This window comes from Rhipicephalus sanguineus, chromosome 6 (genome assembly GCF_013339695.2).
Source record: "Rhipicephalus sanguineus isolate Rsan-2018 chromosome 6, BIME_Rsan_1.4, whole genome shotgun sequence".
Lineage (NCBI taxonomy): Eukaryota > Metazoa > Arthropoda > Arachnida > Ixodida > Ixodidae > Rhipicephalus > Rhipicephalus sanguineus.
Window position 1 is genome coordinate 172,109,788 of NC_051181.1, and position 17,311 is coordinate 172,127,098.

General features: G+C 46.0%; 1 protein-coding gene across 11 annotated transcripts in view; it reads left to right on the top strand.

Moving 5' to 3' along the window:
• Positions 1-17,311, top strand: part of LOC119397049 (ensconsin) — a 177,079-nt gene that overhangs the window by 97,588 nt on the left and 62,180 nt on the right. For all 11 annotated transcript variants that reach the window (XM_049417305.1, XM_049417306.1, XM_049417307.1 and 8 more), the window contains exons 3-4: positions 4,448-4,519; positions 6,047-6,294. In XM_049417305.1, coding sequence (XP_049273262.1) covers positions 4,448-4,519; positions 6,047-6,294 — 320 coding nt within the window. The remainder of the gene's footprint in view (positions 1-4,447; positions 4,520-6,046; positions 6,295-17,311) is intronic.

Consider the following 17,311-nt stretch of genomic DNA (forward strand, 5'->3'; position numbering starts at 1 on the left):
GTGTGTCGTGTGCACTGATTGACATAGGACTGCTTGTTTTGATTACAAGAGTTCACTCTTTTGCATTATTAAGGCCTTAGGTGCCTCTGCAAACGTAAAAAGCGACCGTCAGCATCAACATGAATGGCTTGAAAAACTGAAAAAAAAAAAAGCAATCGGCGTGCCTCCTGGCTCCATGCATCATACAAGACACCTGACATATAACTGAGGGTAACTGAAGAAAGCGATTGAAAGTAATTTGGGGAAGGTAATTGAGCATTATTAACAATGAACCATCAAGGCAAGCAGTAAGGGACCGTGTGAATTTTTCACTGCATTTTGGACTTGAAGCACAACAAAATGGTAAAGGCAGTTGGCACCTTTACCATTTTGACATGTAGCTAAATTTAGATTGTTGGTCTGCAAACTCAGTCAAGGTGCCTCAGTAAAGATTCTAGGAAGAAGCTGGAACAAATCAGCCCGTGAACTCTGGGAGGCGTATCATATAAAGAAAAAAGGTACTAACTGCGTTAGCGACATGCCTATCTGCTTGTATCGAAACGAGATTATGGCTTTTTGATGCCACATGCCTGTAGCCTGATTAGTGGTGACGTCTTGTTACGTGCTCGTCACGTCTGCGCACCAGTGTGCTATTTATTCCATTGCAACCCTTGCAATAAAGCAGTTGTTAGTAGCGCCTGTCCTGTCTCTCACGTGTGTCTGCCTTTCTTTTTTTTTAGCGCTAAACCACGGTGTTCAGTCAAGGTGTCCAAGCACTATGGAACTTAGATTGGTTTATCTTGCTTTGGTTTGAGTAGAATGAAGTACTGGTAGACTTGGCAATTTACTACCAATTGAGGCCAGGCTGTCTCTCTTTTTTATCACGCACTTCTTTTTTCGGTGGTTGCAGAAATATTGCACAAATGAATGATCCCATTCTGTCTCAGTAGGGGAAAAACTGCGTAAGCGCAGGCTGCTAGTGCAAGTAATCTGTGAGGAAACTACTGCATCGATAGAGTGGGCATAATCGTCTCCATCCTAGGGAGAATGTAATGTTCACATGAAGGAGCACTGTACTCTCCAAATGTGCACCTGGGGGTGGAAATATTAGCAGTAGGCAAGATGTTTTTTTTGTGGCACGAGTGACGCTCTTTGCTGTCTTCCAGACTACTCTGTCAGGTACCGGTGTGAGTTGTCCAAAAGCCATGATAAAAATTTTAAAATACGTATGTCATAAACTAAAATTGGTGTCACGAATTAGTAGAAATTAGGATAAACGCTTTGGCAAACTGGTACGAACGAAGAGTTGTATTTTAAGATAAAAGCTTTCGATGGCCTCATCAAATGGGAAAAGTGGCAATGCATGTGATGTAAGAAGTCACACGATCAGAGAGGGCCAGTAAATGGGCTCGGCCTTTTTTTTTTACTCCTCCCAAACAAACTCGCTAATTCGTGCAGAAGGCCGCGGCAATCACATTTTGCGAATATCAATACGCTGTGCACTGTGCAGCCCCCTCCATTTTGAAAAACAATTCCTGCGCCTGTCCAATCCTGCTCGTACACAGAGTGACTTTCCCATGGGCAACATTACGCACTTTGTCGATTGGTCCTTTGCCCTGCGGTAATGCAGTTTTCATTTTCGCTTTGGTAGAGTCTACCGGGGCAGGTATTGCCAGAAGGAAAGCCACTGCAGGGTCTCACCTGCTCGGTTGTTGGCTGTGCGCCGATGACGTAATCCCCGATGTCGTGTTACGTTGCATAAGTGGGCGTGGTCACGACAAAGGGCTAAGCTTACCTTTTATTGCTGCTGATGGGAAGGCCAAGCCTGTAACTTCCTTATTACAGCACTTAATCGCAAAGTTCACATCGTACAAGTCCACCAGAAATCTTGGACCGCGAGGTTGTTTACTGGCCCTTCAAGGTGTCATCACACGACATCACTGAGACGTCACGTAAAATAATCGCATGGTCAAAGATCCTGGAGGCAGGGCAGCTTTCGGGGGTGAATACATCGAATGAGAAGAAAAAGATGGCGGCTCACAGCTGACCAACACAGTCAGTGTACTCTCAGGCCCCTAAGTCTTACTCTGTTTTACAGATTGATTGATTGATTGGTTGATTGATTGAGTCTACTTTATTAACAATCCTATAGAAGTTATTTGTTGTCCTCCCAGCCGATATTCAAAGGGTAGCTGAAATAAACACCGTGAATCAATCCCCTCACGTTTGCTATTGCAGACTGCTGTGTTAAACTCTTGACAGAATTTAAGCACAAAGTTTTTCACCATTAATGCAAGTGGTAGCACACATGTAGCTTTGAGCAAGGACATGTTTATATTGAGTCACAATTGTTTTCCTATCATCCGACCCAGGTGTGAGGGCCAGTAGGGAAAACTGAAATGCATTGTGTACAAGCCAGGCTGCTGTCTCGAAACAAGTCGCACATTAGGCGGAGTAGAAGACCAGATGGGCAAGGTTTCATATTAAAGCCAGCTGTTTTCTCAACTATGAAGGGTAAATGTGTTGGGCATAAGAGGGTGATTCTTTGCATGTGTTGGTGGTTCACAGTAAAAGCTTACAGCACAGAAAAACGTTGGATGGAAGAGGAATGATCACAGACAGACAAGCTGCAGACTTACAAGTGAAGTTTATTGAAGAAATGTTGTGTTTTCACCACATTTCGTGGGACATTTTGTTTGATATTTTTGTACGTTGCTGCATGTTTCACCACCTCAAGGCCCACTGGTGCTGTTTTGTGGTTTCTTAGCATGATGGGAAAAAACGGGAAATTATGGCAATATTTCTTTTGCGCTAGTTAGTGCTGTTGTAATTTTTGTATAACAAAAAGAGAAAAAAGCAAACTAGGAAGCTGAGTTTTTTGTTTACGACAGCCAAGAAAAGGCAAATTAAACCTTGGAAACATGTATGCGGGGCATACACTGTAGAATAGCTTAGACGATGTTTTAGGGCTGCTGTCATGTTGGCTGTGTGCTTATTGTTTGTTTCTCCGGACTAGGTGTGTGTCTAGGAAAATGGGAAAATATGATGAGTGCACAGAAAGTACAAAGAAGCAATGCTAGCATGCACTGCCTGCCCAGGTTTTGTCAGCTAGGGATGACACCCACCGCAGCGTCCTTTCAGCTAACGCCAAGTTTGATTCACGTATCTCTTAAACGTGGTGAGGGACAAGTCAAAAGCTACAACAGAGGACACTCACTATTAACACCGAGGCTGCACGTTTCAGCTGTGCTGTGTCTGAATGGTTGAGTTTTGTACCTTAAGATGGCTGCACCTGTAGGTGTTTAAACTGCATCTTGCTTCATGCCTGTCGGTCTTGATTTGTGTGTACATGCTCTACTGCATAGTGAGTGAAGGCTGTTTTAAGCATTGTGCTACCTCACTTCTTTGTTTCTTATGCTTGTTACACATGCATCCTAGTTCTAGAATGTTTAAAGGTACGAGAAAAAAACAATACTTCTTGCATTTCACGATTCCAAGAACACCACACCTGGCTAGTGAGCGAACACGTTAAAGGGAAACGCGGTTGGCAATGCCACCTTCAAGTTCACACACCAGTCACTGTGACGTCATAGAGGGCGTCGACAAGGGCCTGTGTAGTTCCTAATTGGTAAAAATGAAGGACATTGTCTTCTGAGGGAGTCGGAGACAACATACCAAGTTTTAGGACATTTCATTGTGCCAGTGTGGCCAAAATACAAAAAAATAAACGCACACAATTTGAAATTCCCGACACCGCCATCAAATGTGTTGATGGGAAGTTTAACAGTGAGAAATTTGGCATTGATTTTCTCGTCTATTAATAAGCCTATAATGATGAAATTAAGGGCACTAGAGTTTTGAGAGTATAATTTATCAGTCTCTAATTTATTGTTTCACTTGAGTGTTCCTTGAAAGTAAGAGGTGCACTTGATGCTTTTGTTGATTATTTTTGTGTATTTTGCTGCCTTGTTTATTATTGCACATGTGACTGAGCATTTTATCTAATTTTTGTTTTCAAATAATAAGATGGTATGAAGCACTGAAGTTGGGAGTGGTGCAGAATGGTGAATTACAATCTTATTTTTCAAGAAATGGCATTATTAATGAGCTGGTACTTAAACTTGGTACAGCCTTCAAAGGAATAGTCAGTAACCTTTCCGTTGGGTGGCTTTCGCATAGCGGCCTGAACTTATCATAGCAGGTGTCGTATTCTCTGTGCACTCTCAGTTTAGATTTTTTAAACACACTGAGCCCAAAGGACTTTCTTAACATTTGCAGTGTTGCCCTTCTTATTTGCAGTGCTTTATTCAATCTGTATGCTTAAAACTGTTTCAAGTACCAGTAGGTAATTCTAATATGCGGTTTCATGAAAACAATTTTTTTTGTTTCTGTTTGTTTGCTTCAGCATCTTTTCTGTGCTACTCTGGGCAGGCTTCTTATGTTTAGTTTGCTCTCTTTTGTTCTCCAGACACTTACTGGTTTGCTCATGCTGGCGGAGATGCACCCAGTGAGGATGGCACCGAACGTAGGTTATCCCCAGGTAAAGCTCTGCAAAGCATTGGTGATACCAACCCAACTACTTAGAGTTATCTTTGACTGCTGCTTGGCTGTGCATGGTCACCTTTGTTCCAAGATCCTCCTCCTTCGTAGTTGTCTCAAGTGTTGTGTAAGCACAGTAGAGTTTTAATTTGGAAAACAGTGGTGGGGGCAACGTTGTCATCGACACTACGTCTTTCACCCTGTCAGCATTTTTCTGGAACGGCCCAACAAAAGGTGCGACCACCAAAATTGGTGTTTGGCATTAAATATCGGCCGTCAGAATTTTCCATGTCACGTTTGGGCTTTTATTCGAGCGCCACAAAATATTTCAATTAAGCCTTTGTTGAAAGTGTTTTCCTTTTGTTCAGATATATTCAAGTTCTACAAGTGCGGGTGAGCTCAGTGGGCCCCAAGTTCGAGCACTACCAAGAACTTTTATACCTGACAGAGGGGCACACAGTTTTCTCACATAAAAATGCTTACTGCTTTGAGAGAGAGCACTTTTCCCCAAAGTTGATTTTGGGCTGTTAACACTGCCGTCACAACCAACTTGCCCAAGCTTGCACACTCCATTGCAGTTACTGCTTAGTCCTAACAGAGACTATCAGAGAAAAAAGAGTGCTGCGGTTAAGAAGAGTCAACAATTTATAATATAGAATCTATAGTTATTTTCAATTTTTATGGATGAAATTATAAATGGGCAAAATTTGTTCGCATTGCTTTTGTGCATAATGTTATTAGAATAGGCGTTCCCATTGAATTTAACTTTAAAAGACAACTAGAATCATTGTTTTAATGCACTGAATGGCTTGCAAGTTGTGCTGGCTGTATGGTATCATTCTCAGCCGCAACAAAAGGCATAATTTCTTGCGTAAACTTGATCTATATTTACTCGCCATGAACAGGGAAAACTGCATGTGTTATAATGGATAGTCAATGATGTGATGTTGTTAGCTATGCCTACAAATGTACAAGTGTGTCGGTAAACCAGGAGAGCTGTATGCCAAATGGGCACTGACACAAGGATTTTCTCTTGTGACCTCGAGAGCCTAGAAAAGGTATTGGCAACCCTGAAAAATTAATTGCAGCATGTTTTAAAGGCAAGTTTCAGTACCCTGACGTGATGAGCTTCTCGCCACATTCTTGCACAAGATATCGTGACGTTTCCACAGGTGCTCCATCAGTGACACTTTGCATGTGTCATCAGCAGCCATTTTGCATGTTTGCATGTTTTGGTACCTGATGTCATCACAACTAACCATTTTAAGTGAACATGTGTGCAACATAATAAGTTTGAATGATTGTGCGTTTTAATTACCACAAAATTTCACAAGTATGAATGTCAGGTTCGCGACTTGCCAAATGATAATTTGGGCAGGTTGGTCGTGCATTGTGAAAAAGCTAAAGAAAGTGGGGGGGATGTAAACCTAACCCTTTTAAAGGTGTTCTTGAAAACGATTGCCTGCAGTGAACTTGACACAACAGTGGGACACTGAAGCTCTGATTGGTGAGAGCGCATAATTTGCAGACCGGAGCCCAGGGGGTGAGTCGCCCCAGCTGTCACGGGAGGAGCGGCTACGTCTCGTGAAGGTGCGGCAGGAGGAGCAGCGAGCGCGGCGCTTGCAGGAGCTGGAGCAACAGGCCCAGGCCGCTCAGCACTACCGCCAGCAGCTGGAGGAAGAGCGGCGCAGGCGCATCGAGGAGATGCGGCAGCGTGACCACGAGCGTCGGCTCCAGGTGGAGGAACGCAAGAGACTCATCTGGGAAGCCGATCACGTAAGAAATGCAGCCGAGGTGCCTCTGCTGAGCCAGCAAAAAGTCTTGTGCCGATATTTGTGGGTCGTTGGCATCCTGGCCTGCCAGTGCCAAGGCACAAGTGAAAAGATCAATTTTGTGTGTCAATGAAGGAAGGGGAATATTAAGGGCCGGCTTTCCTTTGCTAAGCACAGCATTAATTAGAACGGACGAGAAAGTTTCCTCGTCTGTTCTAATTAATGGTGTGTATGCCGTGTACCACTGTGAACACTGCAATTGGTGCTATCGTGCTTGATTGACACGTTACAAATTTCATCCAGCTAATCTGGTAGCAAGTTAATTTCATTGGGAGTCAAGAACTAAGGTTGCTTTTTGCGCTAGTTAACAATGGTGGCAACTACACATCACGAATGCCCAGTGTGCTGCGCAGCATTGGAAATTTTGCTTATTACAATTAATCTGACGCTTCATAATTGTGCACATTGGAAAAGTTGGATGTCTTAAGAATTGATTGGCAGCTCTATTTCATGTACTGTGCTCACGGACGGAAAATGTGGCAATTCAGGGCTAAGTGATGCTTTCGTTTTGCACCGTCTTGAAATGGGATCATAACTTGGTCTCGAACACATCCATCATCAGCGGCCACTATTATCTCTAGCAGCCAGATTTGTAGCGACAAGAGGGGAAAATCTTGAGCAATGGCACGTAGCAGTTATGTTAACAAATTTGATGTCATGGTTCAATCCATGAGTACTGCACTTATCACCAGAATACATTTATATGCTTTGTGTTTAGCAGCTAGGTTTTATATTTACTGTCTATACATGTCAATGAGGATTGAGTGGTTTGTCCATACAGTTGATTTGCCCTAAGCTGCCCTGTTTCTGCAAACGCTACGAATGCATGAAACCAGCATTGCTATGAAAGCTGTGTGCTTATGATCAGCTACTCAAGCAGCAGCCCTGGAACAGCCCCAGTACTGTCGACAGTTGGCGTTCTGTGGCGTATGCAGTGATTGCTCATTTTGTATGCTATCTCTTGTTAGATGTTTCATTTACGCTGTGCTTTATAACTTACTTTTTAATTCTTGATTGATTTTGATGGAACTTGCCTTTTTGGGAGCCAGATTTTTCCTGAAATAAGAAAGTAAATGACGAGGGTAGTGATGCGGGCCTGTTGGTCTGTCACGGTTCTTGGATGTGGGCGCGAAAACACTGGGGCGCCAGTGTTTGTGTCTTCTTCCCTTCGTCCTTGTCTTTTTGCGCCCAAGAACCAAGAAAGCAAATCACGATAATCTGGAGTGAAAACTATGCATATTAAACCAAGAATGGATGTTCTAAACCCATTTAAATAGAAGTTATATGTTGAACCTCCTTTAGCAAAGTCGACTCGCTTGTGAGTGTTCAGCATACCATAACTTTTGTTTAAATGGGTTTTGAACATTCATGATCGGTGTATAGTTTTCATTGCAGATTAGTGTGATGTGCCAATTTACTTTGTAACTCTCTCAGTTTAGCAAAAATCTTGCCCCCAAAAAGCCACGTGAAATGTTTGATATTTTATAAAATACACTAGTCCTAAAAAAATAATTTCATATTTAACCCTTTTGCTGTCACTTACATACCAGTACGTTCTCCGTTGTGCATTCAAAAATGTGTGTCGAAACGCAAAGCTGGCATGTTTCTACTGGTTGCACCATCTGTACTGTTGCCACGCGCTGTGTTTTGTTCTGCCATCTGCCGCAGGCATCACCTGCACCGTGTCAACATGGGTGGGGACAATATGCGGAAGAAAGGCAATTTCTCACCCACGCTGTCTCCTTCCGCACAAGGAGTTGATTATCTCGAGCTTCGCCGATATTCCCACAACCAAGCTGGGTGCATCACGGCAAGAAACAAGCAACAGTAAAAGGGTTAAAATCAGCAGACCAATATGCCTAAACTTAGCATGCTACATCAAGATATCTGTGGTGGTAATTGTTGCGCATTCAATCGGACGAACACAAGAAGGAAAGGACAGCGCAAACTATCAACTGGCTTTATTCATTTGGTCGCTGCATATATATGCACTTTTTCCACACGTCCCAAATAAATCGAAAGAAGGGGGGGAAGAAAAGAGGAGGAAACACAAGACAACGATACCTCACATTAAGAAAAGCCGGGCAGGAAATTGCTTTCTGCGCTATTCGCCGCGAGATCGGGCTATAGGTGGCAACACCGTCGCCGCGTTTGTGTGGATCGGCGGTCGGCGGCGCGTATACAAATGTATGCAGCAGTGCTCCGCCATAGGCGGTTTGAGTTGATTGTCGGTGAATAAAGCATGTGGATTGTTGCCTAATGGTGATGTATACGCCCTCCATTGCCACGTTAAAGCACGAAACCGGCCTAATGCTCCTATTAGTGTGAGAGAAGCGCAATCTGCCAATCTACGGGGTACTGGCCTTCGGTCACATTCGTGTTTTGCACTGTGCTCGATGTTTTCTTTTGCTTTATTTGCACGTGTTTCAGTTGTGTTTTGCCTATACCACAATATAGTGTTGCGCGACTGAGTCAATTAAGTATTTACTTCTTGCTCTAGCGGCTACAAAAAAAGAGAGCCTGTATTTCTGTGTAATTAGATGGAGAACTTTGTGCACCCTGTTTTTCTGTTCGCATGAATACGCGTACTTCTATAGAAATTAGTGGCTTCAAGTCTTTTTTACCGTTAACCGGGCTCTGCAGACTCTAGTTCATGCTTCGCAGTATCACGAAGATTTCCAAATCGCCAACACTTCATGAGATGGTGTCGCTAAAATTCTGCATTCACACCTCGACAATTAATACTTTTTTTTTTCGTTTAGGACGACGCCAAATGCACTATGTGATGTGCTTGAACGGCAAAGTGGTACCCACATTGAAATGATTTTGGCAAATGGACGGTACGATGGTGAGACATAGCGCCATTCCGACACGCACTCGCTTATTAGAGTGCATACAAGTCTCGTAAGGCGAAATGCTTATGTATATCGTGTAGGCATACGTACATTGATACTGTGCTAGCACAACGGAATAAGCTGTAATCTGAGGACGTGCATGACGTACGCACACATGCGAACACGGTGTGGCTAGCAAACGACGCAAGGAGCCATCCACGCCACGGGGTTTCTCCTCTGCTCGGATCTCACGGCCAATACAGAGCAACAGAAATGTCACTCATGCAGTTGTCGTCCAATTCCTTAATATAAAAAGCTTCTAACAGCTCACGACCTACTCACTCCTTGCTCCTTCCTAGAATTTTTACCTTTTTGAGGACCGGCTGCAATGCGCAGGCCTTCTCTTCTCGTAATAGATGCAGCATGCTCCCCAGCGCGTTCATTTTCCCATGAACGAACAACCTCCGCACATGAGAGGGATTTGGTACACCACTCCTGGTGGCACATTTCAAGAACGTTTCGGCATGCTTTTTACCGCAGCCACTTCGCCGTTGTCTGTTCCCGCAGACCCTTGGGCAGAAGCCGGCGAGCTTTTTTGGCGCAGAAAAAACCACTTGGACGCCATGCCTGTCTGCCACTTTTTTCAAGTGATGCGCCATATATATGGCACAACTGTGACATTCCTCTTACACAGGCACTCTGTGTTGTTGCCAAGATATTCTTTTTTTATAATTTTGAGAAGATTCTCAGCCACAGCCGTGATGATCGTGGTGGGGAAGCCTGCTGAAAGCAGCCTAATGATTTGACTATGGAAGCTCTTATGCATGGCATGCGGGCATGATTTGGTAAGAGCCGATTCCAGGCACGAGTTTGCAATTGCCCTCTTCACTATCTTCGAATGTGCAGATTCAAAAGGCAAGAGCTCTTTCTGCGCCCTTGGTGCATATTGCCGGCAGATGTGATGCGAACTAAAACTCAAGTTAATATCTAAAAAACTGCAGTGATCCGTTCGACGGTACTTGGTGCGTGAACACTAAACCTTTGCCACATTGCCTAAAGCTGGTTAAAATTCTACTCACTGAATCGGCGCCGGTCATGGTTATTTGCTTTGACATAACAAATAAAAAATCGTCTACATATCAGAAGGCCTTAAGAAGCCCTTGATCAGCAAGCTGACGACTAAGGGAGCGGTCCACGGCAGCTAAAAATATATTACATAGGACCGGGGCAACACATGACCCTATACATATGCCCTGCCGCTGAATGTAAAAGTCATCGTTAAAGGAGATGAATATGGCAATAAAATTCTAACAGGCACATGAAACTGTCAACTCCGGCGGATCGCGCCATTTTCCTCGATGCACTCCCTGACTGCCACGAACAATTGATCATGAGGCACTGAATAAAACAACTCTTCTATATCCACAGAAAAGGCATAGCCTACATGATCACTGGCCTTGAAAAAAAATTAACAACGTCCCCAGAGTCTTTGTGGCGAAAGGATCTTGAACCTGTAGAGCACTCAAATGCTTCTGCAGATATCGGCTGATTAGGGACTGCCACGTTCCCTTTTCACTAACGATCGTTTGAGCGTCCTTATGAGTTTTTGCACTGAAGAAAACTGAAAGCGTTTTCGTCCTGTCAGTGTCGGAGCGCTGCCGCTTCGTGTGTGTGTACCTCCTTTTGTCTTCGAGCCCTGCGTGGGGCAGTGTTTACGTTTCCTGTGCAGCGCGCGGCTGAAATTCGAGACGTTCGAACTGGCGGCTTTCTGCGAGTGAGTACCACGAATTCTGTGTTGGGTGCTGCCTGCAGTGGTGTAAGCCCACCTCGACCGAGGAGAGGCAAGGCAGTTAGCTTCGAGGCACCAACTGGGACAGACCGCGGGGCAGCCAGAACAACGACATGTAACCTTTTGTTTTAATACAGTTTGCTTTAAATCTTAAATTTGCATCCCTCACACGGGCAGAAATGACGAGCTTGTCACGAGACTCATCGAGGACAATGAACGGCAACGAATCAGCGGCACGCCTCCAACGACGCAACGAACTACCAGCAACGAAGAGCTGGCAAGCATTCGGAGTCTGTCTGCTGCCAACGCAAAGCTGCATGCCGAAATCGAAGCCCTCAAGAGTCAACTTCAAGTTCTGTCTACGACCAACGAACGACAGCAACGAAACAGCCAATGCCACGAAATCCGTCACTAAGACGCCGAAACAAGCGAGTCCCGATTGAACTCATCCGAGCATGCACACACTGAAAATGGCAATTCACGACAATTAGAACCCAGCGACATCTCTCGATTACTGTCAATAATGGCCGAATCCCAAGCGAAATTGACAGAGTGCATTGTCCAAACCCGAGAACCTATTCAAGTACATTCGACCAATGACACGTCAGCAGCGATACCATTTTACGACGGCTCAGTCCAATCCGACGTACACACTTGGATAATGGAGACCGAATGAATCGCGTCACTCGCTCACTGGTCACCGTCGCTGACACTAGTGAACGCCATCACCCGCTTACGAGGTCCTGCACGTGACTGGCATACAAGCTACGGAAAGCTAATTACAAATTGGGAAATGTGGAAGCAAGAAATTTCTGAACGCTTCAAGCGAAAAATGACTATGCAAGAATTCCTGGACTTTCAAGCTAAACGCATGCCAACAACGGCAAGAATCTATTGCTGAGTACATTTACTCGAAAAACGCGATCCTGGAAAAAGCACCGTATTACATGAGGACCAAAGAACGAATCTCCCTCATATTGGCAGGCATCAAAGACGATAAATGGGCCAATCCACTAGCAGCGCAGTGTTGCAGCTCCGTTCTGGAGCTCATTGACAGAGCTACTATGCTTGACTGCCGACAATCAATGGCAACGACGGGCGAGACGCGGTCAGAGCACACAGACTTCCAAGAAAAGAAACCTGAACGCAAAATGTCAGGTGCAGCCACGTCTTTCCCATTCCAGAGGCCATGTGTGCCTCGATACTTTAACTGTAACGAGACCGGACACATATCGCGTGAGTGCACGAAGCCAAAGACTAGAGCAACGCAATGAGCAGAGGAGAAGCGCTGAGCGCAGCTGAGGAGTGACAACACGGTCGAGACTTCCGTCAAACAGGTCAACTGTTTTCTGGAGTCTAGCGGTGGAACGTTACCGGTTGTCAACGGCCTCCTTAATGCAAGCTCCCCTGTCAAGGTCTGCATCGACACAGGCGCCAACGTCTCCCTCATCTCTCCTCAAGCTCTTCCTCCGAAAGCTGCACTTACTGCATGGACATCAGGCAACCACATCGAAATTTTGGACAAAACGATAAATCCGCAAATGTCCGCCGAAATTGACAATTATCGGAACAACAAACTATCCAATGTTGGGGTATGTCCATTACCGAAACCTGTTGATGTCATTCTCGGATCCGACTGGAGATGAAAACATATTCTATCCGACAAACGATGTAACCTTGGTGAATGTAACCAAAGAGGACACCACCCGATTCCCAGCTCTCACCGTACGTGATCAGACGTCAAGCACAAATGTCAATGGGAAAACTGCAGATATTCTTATTGCATCATTCTGCCATCAGCAACAAAACGACACAATCGAGTTTGTGCAAATTGAACCTTCAGAACCCGAACCTGATGCAATGCTGTGCCAAGAAATCGAAAAATCAGTTTCTTTAATAACATCAGACGCGAGCCCGGAAGAACCAAGCATGCTACGTACGATATTGCTCAATATTCGCAACGAAGTCTGACATGCTTGGACTGTGCCCGCACTTTGAGCATTCGATTGAGCTCCGAGATGGCATACCTGTCACATCAAGACCTTACAGATGTTCTCCCGCAGACCGTGAGTTCATCAAACGTCAAGTTGATGACTACCTGGTGAAGGGCATCGTCCGAACGAGTGACAGTGAGTACGCCACACCAACGATTGTGGTTGACCAGCCGAACCACCCGACAACGCCTCGACGAATGGTGCACGATTACAGAAAACTCAACGCAAAGATGGTAAACCGATCTTACCCGATGCCAATTATCAAAGACGTGACATCAGACATCACAAGAGACGAATCGAAGTACTTCACTGTCATGGACGTTAAGGCTGCTTTCTTAACGATTCGAGTGAAGGAAGACGACATTCATAAAACTGCATTTGTCACACTGGACGGCAAATACGAATATCTGAGAATGGCCTTCGGTTTCTGCAAAGCACCACAAACAGTGCAGAAAGTGATGCGCCACACATTCGATGGCTTGCCACGAACCGCTACGTACATGGACGATGTCGGCCAAGGAGCATCTGCAGTTTCTGAATCGCTGAAGATCTTGGAAGAAGCTTTACACAGAGTCAAGCTTAACGGCTTAAAGATGGGCACTCGAAAGTGCCAGTTCATCCGTGACAAGGTGACTTTCCTCGGATACGTGATCACAAATGAAGGTCGCAGCCCAGATGGCTCACGCATTGCAGCCATTGACAAGTTCGAGCCACACGCCAACCCGAGAAAGTTGTACTCGTTCTTGCAATTTGTGAATCACTATCACAAGTTCATCCCAAACTTCTCGAAAATAACATGTCTATTGAGAGACCAAGTGTCTAAAAAGACGAAGTTTGAGTGGACATCAGAACACCAAGCTGTCACTGATAATCTCAAAGGTACGCTCAAGTCTCCCCCTGTTTTGGTGACATTTCGTCCCGAATGCCCGACACAAGTCTACGTCAACGCTTGTCAAACCGGACTAGGAGTCGTGCTTACGCAAACGCAAGGCGGCAAGGAGAAAGTGATTGAATACGCAAACCGATTGCTCAACGAGCATGACTCCAAGCTTCACTCCAACGTCCTTGAATGCATGGCACTGCACTGGGCAATAACGGAAAAATTTGCTCTCTACCTGCGAGGAGGACCGCAATTCACTGTATTCACAGACAACTTCAGCCTAACATACCTCGTGCAGAAGGAGCGACCAACCACCGATTTGCTCGCTGGACGCTCGACCTCGCTGAGTACACTTTCGACGTACTGCATCGTCCCGGTCGGCTCAATGGAGCAGCAGATGCTCTCACGACTGGAAGAGAAAAGAACGTCAGGAGACGTCCTTAAAAGAGAGGATGCGGAGAGGCATGTGCTTCTGCAGACATTGTTTGCAATCACGAGACGCTGAAGCAATTTCAAGCCATGGATACAGAATGTGCTAGTATGGTGAACGAACGAACGACAGACGACGGCGTTTACTCGACAGACGACGGCGTTCTAACCAGACAGATGACTGAGAAAGGCCACACAGTTAAGAAAATTGTCGTCCCGGGAGTGCTACGAAGCACTGTCCTGAAAATATTCCACGACAGCGATGGACACCTTTGCACAACCAAAACGAAGGAACTCATCGCACGAATGTATTGGTGGCTATCAATATCTAAGGATATTAAATCATACGTTCAGTCGTGTCATACTTGTCAGGCAATCAATGCTCAGACGAAACGGAGCGAAGGTTGTTTGAATCCCCGAGATGTGTCGAGCGAACCCAACACCGTTTTATCGTTAAATCACATTGGCCCACTCAACGAAACGGAGAACGAAGGCTACGTGTTGGTCTGCATTGACCATGCCACACGATACATGGATACTGTCAAGTACGGCATCGATGGATACCACGATTCGGCGTTCCTGAAGGGATCATTACGGATCAGGCTAGAGGCTTCGTGAAGACGGCTTCTCTCCACAGAAAACTTGGAATCGAACACTTGAAAACGCCTCCGTATTGGCCTCAGGCAAATGGCCTCGTGGAGCGCATGGTCGCTACATTGAAGCAAGTTCTGAGAAAGCTTCTCAGCCAGGCACAAAGCTGGGAGCGCATGCTTGCTGACGCCATCTTCGCCATCGACGTGGCTAAGCCTGAGCAAACCGGATAGAGCGCATTCTGGCTACCAACCCAAGCTGCCGGGCGAACTCAACATTGTAGCGATCCAAAACGATATCGAAGAGTCCGAACGATTGCGTAGACTAGCAGTAGCGTGCAAAGAAGCCAGAGAAAAGTTAAAAACAAGCCAGCACTACTCGACTCTCCGCTACGATGCGAGGCGAAACGTTCCCAGATTCAACGTTGGCGACAAGGTGCTGTGCGCCATCGGGGCTCGCTACTGGACTTCGGACCCCTGCTTCGAGGGATCGTATGTGATTGTCGGTTTCCAAGGAAAGAACATCGCGCTCATTCGGCGAGCTGCTACGTCGGGGAGCGACGCCGACAGGGCCGTCAACATCGAACAGCTGCGTGTGTACCACGAACGAGGTGACGACACCGCTGGACTTGCTGACACCAGCATCGGCCTTCAGTTGGGGCGTGGAGCTGAGGACAGCTCCAACTAAAACGGAGATTGTGTCAGTGTCTGAGCGCTGCCGCTCCATGTGTGTGTACCTCCTTTTGTCTTCGAGCCCTGCGTGGGGCAGTGTTTACGGTTCCTGTGCAGTGCGCGGCTGAAATTCGAGACGTTCGGACTCGCGGCTTTCTGCGAGTGAATACCACGAATTCTGTGTTGCGTGCTGCCTGCAGTGGTGTGGTCCCCGTGGGGACAAAAGCCCACCTCGACCAAGGAGAGAGGCCGGAGCCGCCTGGCAAGGCAGTTAGCTTCGAGGCACAAACTGGGACAGACCGTGGGGCAGCCAGAAGAACGACATGTAACCTTTTGTTTTAATACAGTTTGCTTTAAATCTTAAACTTCTTAAATTTGTATTCTTTCCTCCTTCATTATTTCCCTGACAGTCCTACAGCTAGTTATTGAACTAGCAAGCTTACTCAGCTCAAGATTCTTGCACATAGCTGCAGCTCGGCTCTTGATTCTTGTGGCACTAGGCTTTATGCGCACAAAGTTCTTGGCGATTGCTTGCGCCGCCTCCCTGTTGGAGCGAACTTGCCTGCGCATTGCAGCTCATGCATGGGGTGTGAGCTGGGCTTCAAAAAGGTAAAAATTCTAGGAAGGAGCAAGGAGAGAGTAGGTCGTGAGCTTTTTATATTAAGGAATTAGGCCACAACTGCGTGAGTGACACTTCTGTTGCTCTGTATAGTGCAGAAAGCAATTTTCTGCCCAGCTTTTTTTGATGTGAGGTATCATTGTCTTGTGTATCCTCCTCTTTTCTTTCCCCCCTTCTTTTGGGAAGTGTGGTAAAAGGACACATATATATGCAGCGACCAAATGAATAAAGCCAATTGATAGTTTGTGCTCTTTCCGTTTAGTCTTTCCTTTCCTTCCTGTGTTTGTCCAATTGAATGCACAATGATTACCACCGCAGGCATGCACCAACTCGCTCAGCAACAAGTTCTCCTAAAATACATCAAGATAGAGTGGCAGAAAATCTCTGATGGCGTCCTGACCATGCATGTAGGCACACATTTCAGGGGCAATGCATACCTGCCAAGTCTCCGGGAGACCACCGGATTTTGAACGTTTCTCCCGGTTGTACGGGTCGTAGGAAAATCTCCCGGAAATCCAGTTTTGCCCCGCGCATCCAGTGCTTTGTCTGGCCACATGAGCAAAGTTGTCTGGCCACGTAGTAGAAAGGATTCTTCTTCTTTTTTTTTACGATTGTAGAAAGGTTCAACTCAGTTTTATTGCGCATGAAGTAGCTGTGCACTTTGTGCCGCAGTCCAGCACTTAAAAGGGTAGCCGTTACCGATGTCTGTCGAGATAACGCGTTCGCCAGTGCTCTCGACCGTCCCCGCCTCAACGGTGTCCCTTATGGTTCCTTGCTCGACGAAATAACTGGTAAGCAAGCAACGACAGGCCTCGCACGCGGAGCGATGTTATCGCATGTGCCCTTCACGTGACGGTGATGGCCGGGTCGTTTCATCTCTGCTTCAACCGCGTTCGTCCCTTGCGGTAGCGCGCTTTTACTCGCACGTGAAACAGACGGTGCGTAAGCGACGTTATCGGTTTGAACTCTGTACAGATCAGCGGCGACCGCAAAATTCCGCTGACGGTGTCCATATAATTGCTATCGCAGTACCCCCCCCCGTTGAGTAGATCTCCCGGACTCCGTTCCTCCAAACTTGGCAGGTATGGGCAATGTTTGTGCTTGACATTAGCGCATCATGGTAGTTGGGACTTGTGAGGCCTGCAGAATGTTAG